Source organism: Harpegnathos saltator, unplaced genomic scaffold (genome assembly GCF_003227715.2).
Source record: "Harpegnathos saltator strain DR-91 unplaced genomic scaffold, Hsal_v8.6 scaffold569, whole genome shotgun sequence".
Classification (NCBI taxonomy): domain Eukaryota; kingdom Metazoa; phylum Arthropoda; class Insecta; order Hymenoptera; family Formicidae; genus Harpegnathos; species Harpegnathos saltator.
In genome coordinates, this window is record NW_020230392.1 from 152992 (window position 1) to 167134 (window position 14143).

General features: G+C 49.4%; 1 protein-coding gene across 2 annotated transcripts in view; it reads left to right on the top strand.

Moving 5' to 3' along the window:
• The first annotated feature begins 1498 nt into the window (after positions 1 to 1498).
• The window catches only part of centrocortin (cerebellar degeneration-related protein 2-like), a 51928-nt gene continuing 39283 nt past the window's right edge, over positions 1499 to 14143 (top strand). The window contains exon 1 of one of the 2 annotated variants that reach the window (XM_011156843.3): positions 1499 to 1924. In XM_011156843.3, the coding sequence (XP_011155145.1) occupies positions 1849 to 1924 (76 nt within the window). In that variant the 5' untranslated portion in view covers positions 1499 to 1848. Of the gene's footprint in view, positions 1925 to 13355; positions 14089 to 14143 lie in introns of those variants that run through there. The other variant, XM_011156844.3, reaches the window with a different exon arrangement.

Genomic DNA, 14143 nt, shown 5'->3' on the forward strand with positions numbered 1-14143 from the left:
TGACAGGGTGATTAATCATTTAAAAAGGAAGTAGAAAGCGCACGCGCGCGGCCAAAGTGGACGCTCATTGGTCGTTCGTTACTGCTGAGTGTAATCGAGATTCACTTCGAGATCGATAATTATCAAAATTGAAAGCTCATGCTTACCAATCACCGCGGGAGGAAACACGACACACCAATTACTCGTGCGGAGCCAGGCGTTATCTTGATCGAGAGAGCTGACGCGTCTTGACAAATTGTTATTCACCGACCCGAAGAATATCTGGAGCTGAGCGGCTAACTGTTAACTTATGCAGCTGAGGTGTACCAATTTGCGGTAAGACAATATATCAATTGCACTTTGAATTATTCAGCTCGATTCGCCGCTATTCATCCCGTATTCGCTTTGCTCTCTCTCTCTCTCTCTCTCTCTCTCTCTCTCTCTCTCTCTCTCTCTCTCTCTCTCTCTCTCTCTCTCTCTCTCTCTCTCTTTTGTTACATCTTGAAGATCCATTGTTGTATACATATATTATTGTATTCTTTTTTTTTTTTATTCTCATTCCGTTCCGCACTCAGGCCGACATAATAGCGTTAACACGCAGCATTACAATTAGGTCGCTAATATTTTGCAGCCGTGCACCGAGCTATTACGCCGGCCTGCGTGTACGTGAGAAATGTCGGTAACCTTGCGGCAAAATTAACGTATCCTTTCGAACACGCCGCTTGAGTCGCGAACTTCGCGGCACACCACGCGAGCTGACGCGAAGCTGGCTGGACGCACGAGCTGTTGAAAAACATAAATCTCCGTACACAACCCCCCCCCGCTTCCTCCTTGATACTCGATAAAACGTGCGTAAGAATGTCGGCTACCGAACGTTCCGTTCCGCTCGAAGGAGTCGCCGATTTGAATACCCGGATTTCTTCTTGCTGATTAAAGCCCTTGCCCTCGCAGATGCTCGAGATCCTCCTGTTGTGTCGGCGCCGCGTTATCCGAGTCGAAAATAAGAGCGAGAGGTTAAAGCATCAGTCGTAAAACGTCACACGTCGACGTTCGATAGCTCGGACGAGCGAGAGTGGCGAACTTCAAGCGGTCGTGCCGCGAGAAATGGCGCCAACGCGCACGCACTTACGTCAACGGTCGCGAGTTTACACACATTGACAGGCACGACCTGCGACGAGCCACTTTTGCAAAAATAAACAACACGGAGAGCCGCTGTAGTAAGTTCCATATAACGGCGCGAAGCGATAGACTGAGAGACAGAGAGAGAAAGAAAGCCGCGGGCGATACATGCGAGCGACAGAGAAGTGCGACGACGACGACGACGACAACGACGACGACAACGACGACGACGACGACGACGACGACGACAACGACGACGACGACGACGACGACGACAGCGGCGGCGGTGGTGGAAGAACCGATCGCGCCGCGTGTGGAACGTGTGTGCGCGGGAGCGAGTGAGAGGTAAAGTCGACTTGGCGTTACTTGGACGCCCATGTGCTCCAGCGAGCAGGACTGCTGTCCTTTCGCGCGTCGCTAGCCGCAAAATTCTCACCGATAATGCCCGCGCGGCGATTACGTCGACGTGCCGGCGGCAGACCGCGGTAGACGGCCGCGCGAGACCGCACGTTACGCCGCAGATCGTGGATCGCGCGCCCGGCATCACGCCGGATTCCCCGCTGGGAGATCGCCGGAAGTCCCGAAAAAAATCCCGCCACCGAGATCAGCGTGCGACAGCCAGGGAGTCGGAGGGGTGCGAGCGGAGCTTCGGCGACGCGCGAACGGCGCTTGCGAAGTTCTGCGCTCGCCGGCGGGACAGAGGAGCGATCGTGAAGTGCGAGGACGAGGATCCTTCGCGCCAGCACGGCCATGGCGACTTCCCGGGACCTGGAGAACGACTGGTCCGTGCTGTGGCAGTACAACACCGACTACTGGACGTACGCCGGTGAGTTCTTGATGTTGCTCATAGTAAACGCTGCTAAATAAGTCTGCGTCTTTCCGGTCTTGTGCACCGAGAGAGAGAGAGAGGGGGAGGGGGGAGGAGAACGGGGGAGATCTCGGCTCGTGCAGCTGACCGGAAGAAAATTCGGTGGCGAGAGATCATCTCCGCGATATTCCGAAAGCATTCGTCCCAACAATCGACGGAGTGGAAGTCTCCCAGAGAAATCCTTCCGAGTATTCGACTGGCCCGGAAAAAAATTCAGTTACGTCGACTGGACGATTTTTTCCGCGTGATCCGGCCGAAAGGACTCGACTTTGAAGTCGAGCGGTTTGCGACATTTAGAATCGACGGGAACGTATCGTTGAGTGTACACGAAAAAAAAATGTAACTAGCTGACGGGAGGCGATATCATTGTCACGTCGACCGAAAACATTCCTTTGGCGTGAGATTCCATCTCGTACTTTCTTCAGGCCGAGACGTGTGCCGAAGTAGGCGACGACGTGCGCGTATGTCTCGTTCTACCCGGTGTCCCGAATTCTCGCTGCTGGGAATCGTAAGAACTAGCCGTCGCTTCGGCCCCTTCGACCGATCGAAAAGGTACGACCCGATGACACGACGGAATGATGTCACCGTCACAGCGCAGAACATTCGCGCGATAAAATCGGACTGTATCAAAACTCGGCAGCGATAACCGAAAGCAGCTTGGCCGAGTGGAAACTCGCCGAGCGAAGGGAATTGTTCTCTTGCTGCGACCGAGCTTTTTGGCCGGTAAAGAGAAATTAATTGCGCGAACGAAGCGGTTTCTGCTCGGGTACTCGTTCGCGGAACGGTCGAGTACCTTTATGTACTCGACGCATCCCACGATGCGAGGGAACCCCCATCCTGCGGTGAAACAAATCGCGCCTCATTAGACGTTGGCTGCAGTCCGAAGTGTGTCGAATAAAACGTGTCCGGGACGCATGCGCAAACGTATGTACATAAATTTGACTCGTCTCCGCGCGAATACGTATACAAACAGATAAGCAGCGACACGCGTACACCCGAGAAAGCGAGAGATAGCGTAAGTCCGTATTAAATAATCGTCGGCTGAAACTTTTGCCTCACACGAGACACTCAGGCTCGAGTTTAACACTCATCGGACCTTCATTACAAAACTCGAATCCAATGTCAGAGTGAATTCGATTGTTGCGAGCATAAATCGATATGCTAGTTTTACCTGTAAAATTTAAGTAAAGTAACGATGACGACGTTTTATAGTCCGATAGAGTCGGGAGCCAAAGGATGGAATTAATCAGGATTGCAGGAAGAAAATTTCGAAATCTTTTTTCCCTCTTATTTCTCTTTCTTTGCTTTCTTTGCTTTCTTTCTTTCTTTCTTCCTTCCTTCTTCTTCTCTTCTTTCCTTTACTTTTTTTCCATATTTATTGTATGAGAATCTTCTTACTCGTTATACCATTGTCTCAACTACTACTGTACACCAAAGAGGTCGGACCCGTATATTATTAATAAATAATAAATAATAATAATAATAAAAACGGATCAAATTGTCCCCAACTTCCGACGAGGGTTAAAGTCGGGCCCGGGTTGAATCACACGACACTCGTGACATTGCGGGATTGGCCTTGGTTTGACTGAATGGAAGACTCATGTCTGAATCTAAATTCAAATTCTCAGTATCTCGGATCGAAAGAAGTTTCAATAAGTTTCAATAAATGGCCATAGCGAGGTGATACGTACGTATCACGTCGGGAAAAAGCCGCAAAAGTCGTGGAGGGCTCCGATTCGTCCAATGCCGATTGGTCCAAGCGCGAATTACGAGCGGGACTCGTGTCGACTAGAGCGCGTAAAAGTGCAAAAATTTGTGTTACAGCGCCGAGTACGCGATATGAGTTGCGATACGGGAAAGGATTTCCCTTTTCCTCCCGCCGCGCCGCGCCGCGCGCGCGCGCGCGAACGAGGCGTCGCGGAGGAGGGTTGGCGATGAAAGTTGCCGTTAGGTGAGGATAGGATAGCGATATCGGTCGAAAATTTTTTTATTACGCTCGCGTAACCTAACGTAACGCCTTACATGCCGGCGTTCGGCGTGGACACGAGAGCGCGGCTCGTCCGGACTTTCTTCCCTCGCGAAAACTATGCCGCGCGCGCGCGCGCGCGGAATTACGTAAAACCGCCTGTTATTAGCGCCGAGATCTTCCCGCATCGACAATTCCCATTTTCGCTGCATTATCGCGCGCGAAAGTGAACATTCCTTCCGGCGATTTCAATTTCCCATCGCGACGCTGTCGCTTAGGTCCGCATCAACAAGTGTGAGTCCTCAGCTTTTTTTACCTAAGCTCCGAACTGCGGCTTCATTTCCGGCGGAAGACATGCCCCGCCGGATGTCGCGGTCTCTGAGCTTTAAGCGTTATTACGCTTTCTGCCGAAAATTCAAGCCTGCAGCGAGACTGAGGGCTCATTATATCAGAGCGGGAGAAAAGATGTTGACACCGAAATTACGTACAACCAGTAATTTCATTAACAGTACATTACTTAAAATTTGATGTCACTTGATTAAAAAGTTACGATTAATTAACAATATAATTGGTAGTAAATTACAAAATTTAATGTCACACTCAAATTACAGTTTTGATCAGAAACTTAATTAATTAGTAAATTAGTAAAAATTGGATGTCACTCAAATTACAATTAATTAATAATTTAATTAACAGTAAATTACATAAAATTTGACGTCGAAAAAAATTACGAAAATTGCAATTAATTGTAATGCAAATAATAAGTTACAAGAATTACAAAAATTGTTAAAATTATCTTCGGGCACCACGCAACTATATCTAACTAACCAAAGTTTATTAGCACGATATCTTATCACGACATTATATCTTATTAGCACGACGGCGCAGCGTCGTCTATTACAAAAATATTTCTCCCGACTATGGTTTCGGTTTTAGTTACAAATGCCGGACACTTTTCTCACAGTGCGCTACTCGTACGTCGGCCCTTGTGTGCCTTTGTCGCTCGATAAATTGCCTTTCCGTTCAATCTCGCCCGTTTCGCCTCGAGCCGCGCCGGCGGCTTCGCGGAAAATCTTCGTCGCCACGATTCTTTGCGCCGCGAGAGCCGCTCGAAGCTTAGAGATAAGACGCGCGCACGCGCGAGTCCTCGCGAAGACCGGAGAACCGACTCAGAAACTCGCGGCAGAATCCGAATGACTGGCCGCGGCTCGCGCTCAATTCTTCGATCTACGCGACGTATCGAGTCGCGTAATTGGCAGGTTGAACGACAGCGACATTCAGGTCTCGTTCGCTAACGAACAGCCGCGGCGACGGCGGTGGCGGCGGTATCGCCTCATTTCAGATTCATTGAAATCCGCGCGCCGTCCCGTTGATACTTTCTAATCGCGACCAGTCTCGTCCCGCTTCCCTGCGAATTGCATTCCCCGCGGATCGTTACCGCGCGAAGTATCGGGAACATCGTGATCGATCGTCGGTCGCAAAGGCGGTCGGAATTTCGTGCTTCTCAGCGCGAAGCCGCGCCGCGCCGCGCCGGAGAGAAACTCCGAGAGCCGACAGACGAAGACGAAGAAGAAGCGCATAAACGCGCGTCGTCGAAGAAGTCGTCGTCGTAAACGAAGTTTACGCGTGGAATCTGCAAATATGTAATCGCACAGCGAAATTATAAATAGAAAGAATTCGTTTCTGCAGTAAACGCGGTGTCTTAATAGAAAGAAACTGCTTCATCGGTGTTCAACTGGATTTTCCGTCGCTTCTTCCAAGAACAGAGACAAGACAAGATACGACCCTCGATTGTAAATTCTTGTCAGGGTCGCACGAGCTGAGAGATCTTTTATCCCATGCGCGATCGTGACCTCCTGTGTTCACTGCCAAAGCGGTAAAAAGATAGCATCGGTTGTACGAAAATACGTGACCATAATTCCTCGGTGAGATGAAACATTCCTGAGAAGGCAAACAAGACCCGGACGTCATAATCTCGCGACAGGATGTGGACCATCATGAAGAGAACTGAGGAAAAAGCGCAGGCAAATAAAAGCTGAGCGTTGGTCTCTCGCTCACGGGCTGATATCTGCCTGCAATTGTTTGTCGCGTTTCCGCATGATTGTCCATCCCGAGAGAGGAGCCTTGTTCTCACTCGCCGCGCCGGCAGACATTCTTTTCTCCGACGCATCCGGTTGCGCGTAGACGGATTAGGCGCTAGCCAGCTTCTCCGCGTCGAGCAGTTTCGAAATGCGCGCTTTTCACCGGCTGGCCAGGGTCGCGTTCAGAAAACAAAGCGCTCACCGAGCGCTCAGTAACTATTGGTCCTTACTGTTGGATCCTTACATTCAGACCAATAACGTTGACGAATTACTCAACCGTTGTGTGTAACCGTTGTGTTTTCTGAACGCAGCCCAGGCAGATTCGAAGTCTCGTCGCGGCGCGGCGCGGCGCTTCGGGAAAAAGGGACTCGGAAAAGCGCGGCGGTCTCAGAGCAGAGGTCGCCGACTGAGATGAGACGAGATGAGTGCGCGCGGTAAAAGCTCACTCGCGGTTTGCGATTCGCGGCTCACGTGGCCGCTGCCGCGGAATAGATCGGATCGGATCGGATCGCGTCTAGTGTTGGCGGCGGCGGCGGCGGCGGCGGCGGCGATCGGCGCTGTGAAATCGCCGTGATCGTTTTCTAACCGCAGAAACGGAAGGCCGACTTTTCCGCGACTCTCGCCGGCAATCGGCGCGCCGATAATAATTCACTTATGCGCCGAGAGGAGAACTCTCGCGCGAGAGAGACCCCGGCACGGCAGTGGTCACGAACGAAATGGAAACGCGCGACTGTACCTTACATATATCTCTCTCTCCTGGCCTTTCTTATCGCGGCCGAGGGAGGAATATGTTTCCTCGCATTTTCCTTCGCCGCGCGCGTTTCGAGAGTAACTCGGGCAACTTTTCATTGTCCGACCGGACGAGCTTCCTTTAACGCCTGGGTTGGCGTGTCTTAAACTCTTTGTTTCGTACAAAAGTGTTGAGCATGTTTTAAAGATTCGGTCAATTTAAACGTAGGTTTCCTTTTAGACAGCGTGTGTGTTTTCGATATAATTTTCTGGACGTAAAATTATTGATGATATATGATACATTTGGTCTTTTCATCAGATATATATTTTTTCATATTCCCGCACGATTGTTGAAAAATAATCATTACATATGCATGTACATATTATATTACCTGTTTACTTAATAATTTACACTTTGTTTATATATTTCGCAGTTTATTCAAACGAAATGATGTGAAAACCCTTCTTGGATGCACTTCGGAACGCAGTTGACGATTCAACAAAATAAATTATCTTACATGAATTTTCGCATCAAAAAGTCAAATGTTTCAACTACACTAAACATCAGATTCATATATATTTAAAACATGCTCAAAACATGTTTTTCACACGTTTTAAATATATTTTTGCGCTTGTTTGAAACATATTCGAAACATAAAAAACAGTTTCAAACAAAAAGGATATATTGCTTTTTTTTATTTTTATATGTTTCTTGCTCTAAACCTGCCTTTAACCGACCAAGTGCCTTTAACGAGTGCGGCAGAAGGACGCGAAGGATTCTCGCAAAGTGGAACCGCGCTTAGCGATCGCCCAACGCGTTATTCCTGCAGCGAGAACGCGTGGATCGGGAAGAAGGGATCTCGGTATTGGAAACTAGAATAGTAATTTCCGCTAATAACGGGAAGCGATGCGTATCTTCGCGAAAACGGAGTCACGTTCGCGTCCGTTGTTCGATTGTAAAAGAGCAGGGGGAGGAGGAGATGATCGGCGAGGAATCTCGGAAGAATCGCGAAAGTGGAGTATCGCCGGTGCGATTCGCCGGCAAGAAGCGTAGCTCGTTGTCCATCGCGACTGATTACATGTCATTAATACGGCCTGTCGAGCGTAAGAAGTACGATAATACGCCGACGAGACGGCTCGCGCGCGATTGCCGCGGTACATTCGAATTTGGAAGTTCCGACGCAGCTCGAGGCTCTCCTCTCGCTACGTCGCGTTAGAGATAAGCCCGGCGCAAGGCGTGCAATCATATCCCTTTAGTAGAAGCACGAGCGTCGGTAAATGTCGGTTGTGCGAGGCGTGTTTCTTTCCGGCTGCGCTGGAAAATGGAACGAATTGAAACAATTCTTTTAAATTAACGTATATTTTTTCATTAAAAAATTTTTTTAAATATATATATATTTTTTTCCTCCTTTTTTTGAATGTATAAAAAATTTTTTCAGGTTTATATCTTTTTATTTATAAACATTTTTAAATATATATATATTTTTTTTTCTTCTTTGAATATATAAAAGAATTTTTCAATATATATATATATATATTTCTCTTCTTTTTTTAAATACATAAAAAAGTTTCCCGAATATATATCTTTTTATTAAAAAATTTTTCGAATATTTATTAACGTATATTTCTTCATTAAAAAATTTTTTTAAATATATATATATTTTTTTCCTCTTTTTTTTGAATGTATAAAAAATTTTTTCAGATTTATATCTTTTTATTTATGAAAATTTTTAAATATATATATATATATTTTTTTTTTTCTTCTTCTTTGAATATATAAAAAAATTTTTCAATATATATATATATATTTCTTTTTCCTTTATTTCCTCTCGCGCACGGTGAAATTAGGCTGGGATAACAATTTGAACTCTCAACGCGCGATCGCGTACAGGGGATGTGCAGTGACGGCTGGGTGACCATGCCAATTACGGATCATCCTACCGAGGCTGACTGTAATTAGGAGAATTCGCCTTTCTCCTTTCATCGATGCGCAGGATCATCTCGGGAAAAATCGCCGCTGCGCTTTTTCGCAGCTGGGAAGTTGCGTCCGTGACGAGAAAGAGAGGGAAGGGGAGAATGGAGAGAAAGACGTTTCCGATCACTTTGAGTTCGTATGTTTGAGCGCGACGCGACCAGTAATAAAAGTCGCGCTCGTCCGTTTCACTCCGATCTTCCTGCGAGTTTCATTTCCTGCCTGTAGGAGAAATATGTTGACCACCACAGTGCCCCACCATCGCGGAGTGGCCGACGTCATGATATCGCCGCGCCGCGTCTGACTGCTTTGAAAAATCTCTAATCAACCACGTGTGACAAATCAGATAGCCGACGGATATACATTAACGCGCGCATTAATTGCATTCATCTGTTGCATTTATGGTAATTGAAACATTATAAATTACCTCAGAGAGAATAATAAGCGACAACGAAGCAAGACGAGTAATTTTACAACACAGCGCTGTCTGTGACTGAAAAGTCAGTTACGTGCGCAAAATTATGAAACTGTATGAAACGGATGTTTCAAACAGAAATTTCGGTCCACATCTGCGTATGCTCCAAGATCATCGCGCGAGAATTTGGACGAACTTGAAGTTCTTGAAGACTTCTTTGAAGTGAGACGATCTCGAACGCAAGTTCCGACCATGAATATCGTCCTGAGGATTCTCTCCGGTCGCGTAACTCTCCGGACGGCTCTCCTCCGAGCGCATTTCCTCCCGCTCGTAATCGCCCGAGTCGGATCGGCTTAGTACGCGATTAACGGCGAGTGATGATGGTGACGTAACGACTTATAAGCGACTTAATCGCTCACGCCGGCCTGGCGAATGAGAAATCTCTCGCTGGCAGCTGCGCGGTTATTATCGTCGCTGATTGAACGCTCCTGGATTTCTTCAAATTGCGAGCCGTGAACTTCGCTCGCTCTTCGGTCCCGCGACGGTCCCGCGGGATTTCGAGCGAGAGGGAAAAGCCTCGTCTCCTCAGCTCTTGACACCTCCGACACGACGGCGCGTGTGACAGCGGCATTTTTCACCGCCGCGCCGCCGCGCCGCTAAAAATACACGTCGGATTACGTCGCGCTCCTCCCACCCGCGGAGGATCAGAACCGGTTCTCATAGAGGAGCAATTAATTACCGTCCGAGACGAGAGCCGGACGGCGCGGCGTTTCGGATAGCGTTAAAGGACCGCGACGAGTGCCTCTCGCGCTCTCGCGAGTGAGCATCGCGAGGAAACGGTCGCTAGATTATTTATAGCCCGCGCAGTTAATCAACCGATAACCCGCGATACTCCGGCTTATCTTTCTCCTTTGCTTTCTTTCGAGCAGGTTCGGCTACGAACGCGCGCGCGCGCATATGTTTACCGTTAGACACGTAACGTAAAATTACACACCTGCCTGCCTGCCTAGCCGTTGCCGCGACAACGTTTCTTATCGCGTTGGAAAGTCGATCTGAAAATCCACACGCGGGAGCCGCGCGCGAGGAAAAATCGTGTCTGCGTCCGGCGTTTCACTCGGCGGCGAAATCTAATCTCGGAATCTGCGGTGAAACTGCGAACTGCCGAAAAGCGACGACCTGCCCGCGCGCGCGCGCGCGCGAGCGAGCGAGCGAGCGACGAATCTCGGCGATTGTCGACAACTCTGAGCGCCGACCGATGTTGGCGAGCGTTGTTTAAAGGGTGCTTTGCGTGCTAGCTGACTGGAAGTTTCCGCCTGTACGGCGAATTCAGAAGCCTTAAAATGAATAAAAACCGTTTAAGGCACCGTTTAAGGCTGTTTCAGCGAATAAAAATCGAGCGTCTTCCAAATTTCAAATTTTAGATTTTTAGGATTTTAGAATTTTTTAATTTTAGACGATAACGAATAAAAGTCGAGCGTTTTAGAAGTTTTTACCAGGGAATTCGCTGGCGGATTAAGAAGTTTGCTCAAAGCGAATAAAAGCAGCGCTCCTTAGCCGAGTCAGAAGATTGCACTTTCTTCCTTCGTAGTGCAAATAAATGTGCAATCGAGCACTGAGGGGGGGACAAACGTTCCGATGCTTCCCGCAATGAGGTGGAAGACCTATTTAATTTATCATAATTATTTGTAATACTGTTATCCCTTATATATATATATATACGAAAAGTATGCATTACATACCTACGAGAAGTAAACATCTGCGTGACGTAAGTAGTACAGAGAAGAAGAGATGGTAGATGTAATATGGCCGATGCCTATACCGGAGGAGAATGTCAGAAAGTGTTATACAAGAAATGTACATGTAATTATACCGCTTGAAATTCAGCCGTAAATGTCATACTACTTATCCGACACGTGCGTATAAGTCCTGTACATACCTTTCGAAACTATGTATCCCGACGGAGTTAGCAGTCTAGTAATATGCAAGATGCTTTCAAACGTAACAGATCAAATATCCCGAAAACTGAATGATGATAACAATAATGATCCAAACTTGTTTCTCCTTTGCTTTATTAAAGCATTATTATTTCTCACTTCCCTCAGCCTTTTTTCTATTATCTGACTATTTTATATTATTCTGATCACCAATAATTATCCTTTATTTTACCTTGACCCCTTCCAAAATAAAAATTTTCTTTTCTTCCTTTTCTTTTTTAATAAAAATGTGTCCTCTTCTCGAAACAATACAACCTAAGAGAATGGTCTCCCGTGTCACTTAGTTTCCGAGATGGTTGATCCGCTTGAAATTTAGCATTCTGTTTATAGAAATTTGTGTGAACGCGCGAAGAATCGACGCAAGTCTCGGCGCAAGGCAGAGATCTCTCGCGCGGAATTAGGCGCGCCGGGATGCGCCGCTACGACCAGAGAGGCGTTTGTCCCGTTTAGCGTAACGGGACAGGTGAATTACTCGGCGTGTCGCCCCGGTCGAAACGGACAGAGCGGCGCGCGCATAGTGTATTCGCGCATGAATGCATACGCAAAGTGCGCCACCGGTGTCGGCGCATAATGAAACACGAACGGCTGCCGATGTCACGATGAGAAGTCGATTCGCCAAGTTATTCTCGACACGCTTCAATACCATTGAAAGTCCGCGAGCGCGCGCGCGAGCAAGATATTTCGCAATCATCCACCCGTCGTCGCAGAAGCGACGAGGAATTTGCATTGTGTCGCGGAAAAGCGATCGCGAAGCTCGCGTCGGAAGCAGCAGCGTCAGTCCGGAGGAGGGGGGGGGGGGCTCGGAACTTTGTGTCGTATCGGAAGTGTTGCTGCTAAAGTAACGATAGGTGCTGGAGCAATGGCCGCGATGTCTCGTTACGCAACGCGACATGTAGCGCGCGCGCGAGAGAGAGAGAGAGAGAGAAAGAGAGAGATAAAGAGGGAGGAGGGGAAGAAACGAAGGCTTACATAAATTATACAACGCGAGTAATTATACACACACGGCGTTCGTTATATATCGCGTGAAATATCGGGTAAACAATGATAAGCCGGGGCTTTCTCCTCGCGACGATTACATCCTCCTGCGCCTCCTCGCGGCTGAGCCGAATCGTAGCACGGGGTGAAACGTCCAGCGGGTCGCTCATGAATCTTCCTCCTCCTCCAGCATGAACTTTCCTCGCGGAAGGTGAACATTTTCTAACTTGAGAAAGCACGTGGAAGTGTATATTCTTCTTTCCGCAAGTTCCGAACCAGAGGCGAGTAGATTCACGATCGTCTCCCAGTAGCCGACGACGTTTCTCGCCTCTCGGCATCCCCGTGCTGACTTGGTCGGATATTAATTATCGGGGGAGAAGGGGGAGGGGGAATTTGTTATCCTTCAATTTATTAGTCGTTTATTTTATATATTTTATATATTTATTTACTTGTGCAGGCACATGTACAGGGACTTATTGTCTTGAAACTTGTTATTCGTGTGTATTTTTCGTGTAGGGTTATTCTTTTTTTATGTGTATCTGTTATTTTTATTATCATTTATGTATGCTTACGTATCATGTGTGCTTTTAATCTCTCCATAACTCGAGCGCATTCGGCAAGAGCGCTGAAAACTGGCAGCGAACTGGCGCGAAAAACGCTGGCTAGCGGATCGGTTCGCCGCGACTCGAAGAAGCGGAAACGATGCCTCGGCCTCGGCGAACGATGCCGAATAGCAGCGCGAATAGATTGCGTATCGCCGTTAATTACGCGGACTGGCTGCGTAACAGCAAAGGGCGACGCGCAAACGCGACGTAACTCTCTCGCCTAACGTTCACCTACATTTTATTTCACCCTCGCTTCTCGCTTCGATATCATCCCCGCGGCTCTTCGTCGCGACTCCCGCGAAGAGGACCTCCGCTGACCCCCCGCCCCGCCCGGCCCCCCGGAGGAGGGAAACGGAAACCCATGGCGAAGGGAGTGCTCGCGAGCAACCGAGCAACTTCCCCAGCGAGTTTTCGCGGCACGTCCTCGCTCAACGCGGCGCTCGATCGTTGATGGCGTTGATTGGTAATCGACGAGAGATCAGCGATCGACCCGGCGGTGTCTTCCAGCTTACACTTGGCCAAGGCGGTGGACTCGACGCAAGGCGCAGACGCCGCGTCGACGGCGGCGGCGGCGGCGGCGGCGACGGCGGCGGCGGCGGCAGTAGCTGTTATTGATCGCTACTCGTTGGCCGTCTCGCGCGTCATGCGCCGTTGTGTTTCGCGCGGACGCTCGCTGCGTTCGCTCGGCCGAGGCAGCGCTAGTGGCAGTCAAGCGGAGTGACCGTGCTGACGAGAGAGAGAGAGAGAGAGAGAGAGAGAGAGAGCGCTGTCAAACGTCGTCATCGTCGTGATCGTTGTCGCATCGCGGTGCTACGGCTGGCAGTGAGAAGAAGCGGGCCCGGTCGTGAAGAAGAGGAGGAGGAGGACGACGCATCTCGACGAGCGATCGACCGTCGAGCCGACGACGGAGTCGTTCGCGGCCGCCTGGTCCGAGCGCGAGTCCGATCGGCGAACGGACGGACGTCGTAGTAGCCGGGGGAACGACGACGGCTTGGCAGGTGGAATCGGACGGAGAGAAAGTGACGTTCTGCAGTCTCGCTCGGCCCATGGCTGACGGCCCCTCGCGAGACCGCCGAGGCTCGTGAGGCTCGCGCTCTCGGTTCCGCTCGCGCCACGCCGCGCCGCGCGCGAGAGCGCGCGCAACGCGATTGGCTCCGCCGGGGCCGTGTAGCGAGCGAGCGCCAATAGCGCCGCGAGCGCACGGGCCAGGCGGCCCCCCCACCTCCACCCCACCCCACTCCTCGCTCTCGGACCCGTCGTCCGCCGCTCGACTTCCGGGGACCAGCGCACGGCGAGCCGCGTCCACGAAATGAGTCTGCTGTCCTCTTCCATCGGCGGCGTCCGCTTCCACGCGGACGAGGACGCCGATCACCACATGCTGCAGGGTAAATGTCGATTACTGCCTTCGTTTCTCTTCCTTTTCTTTCTTTCTATCTGTCT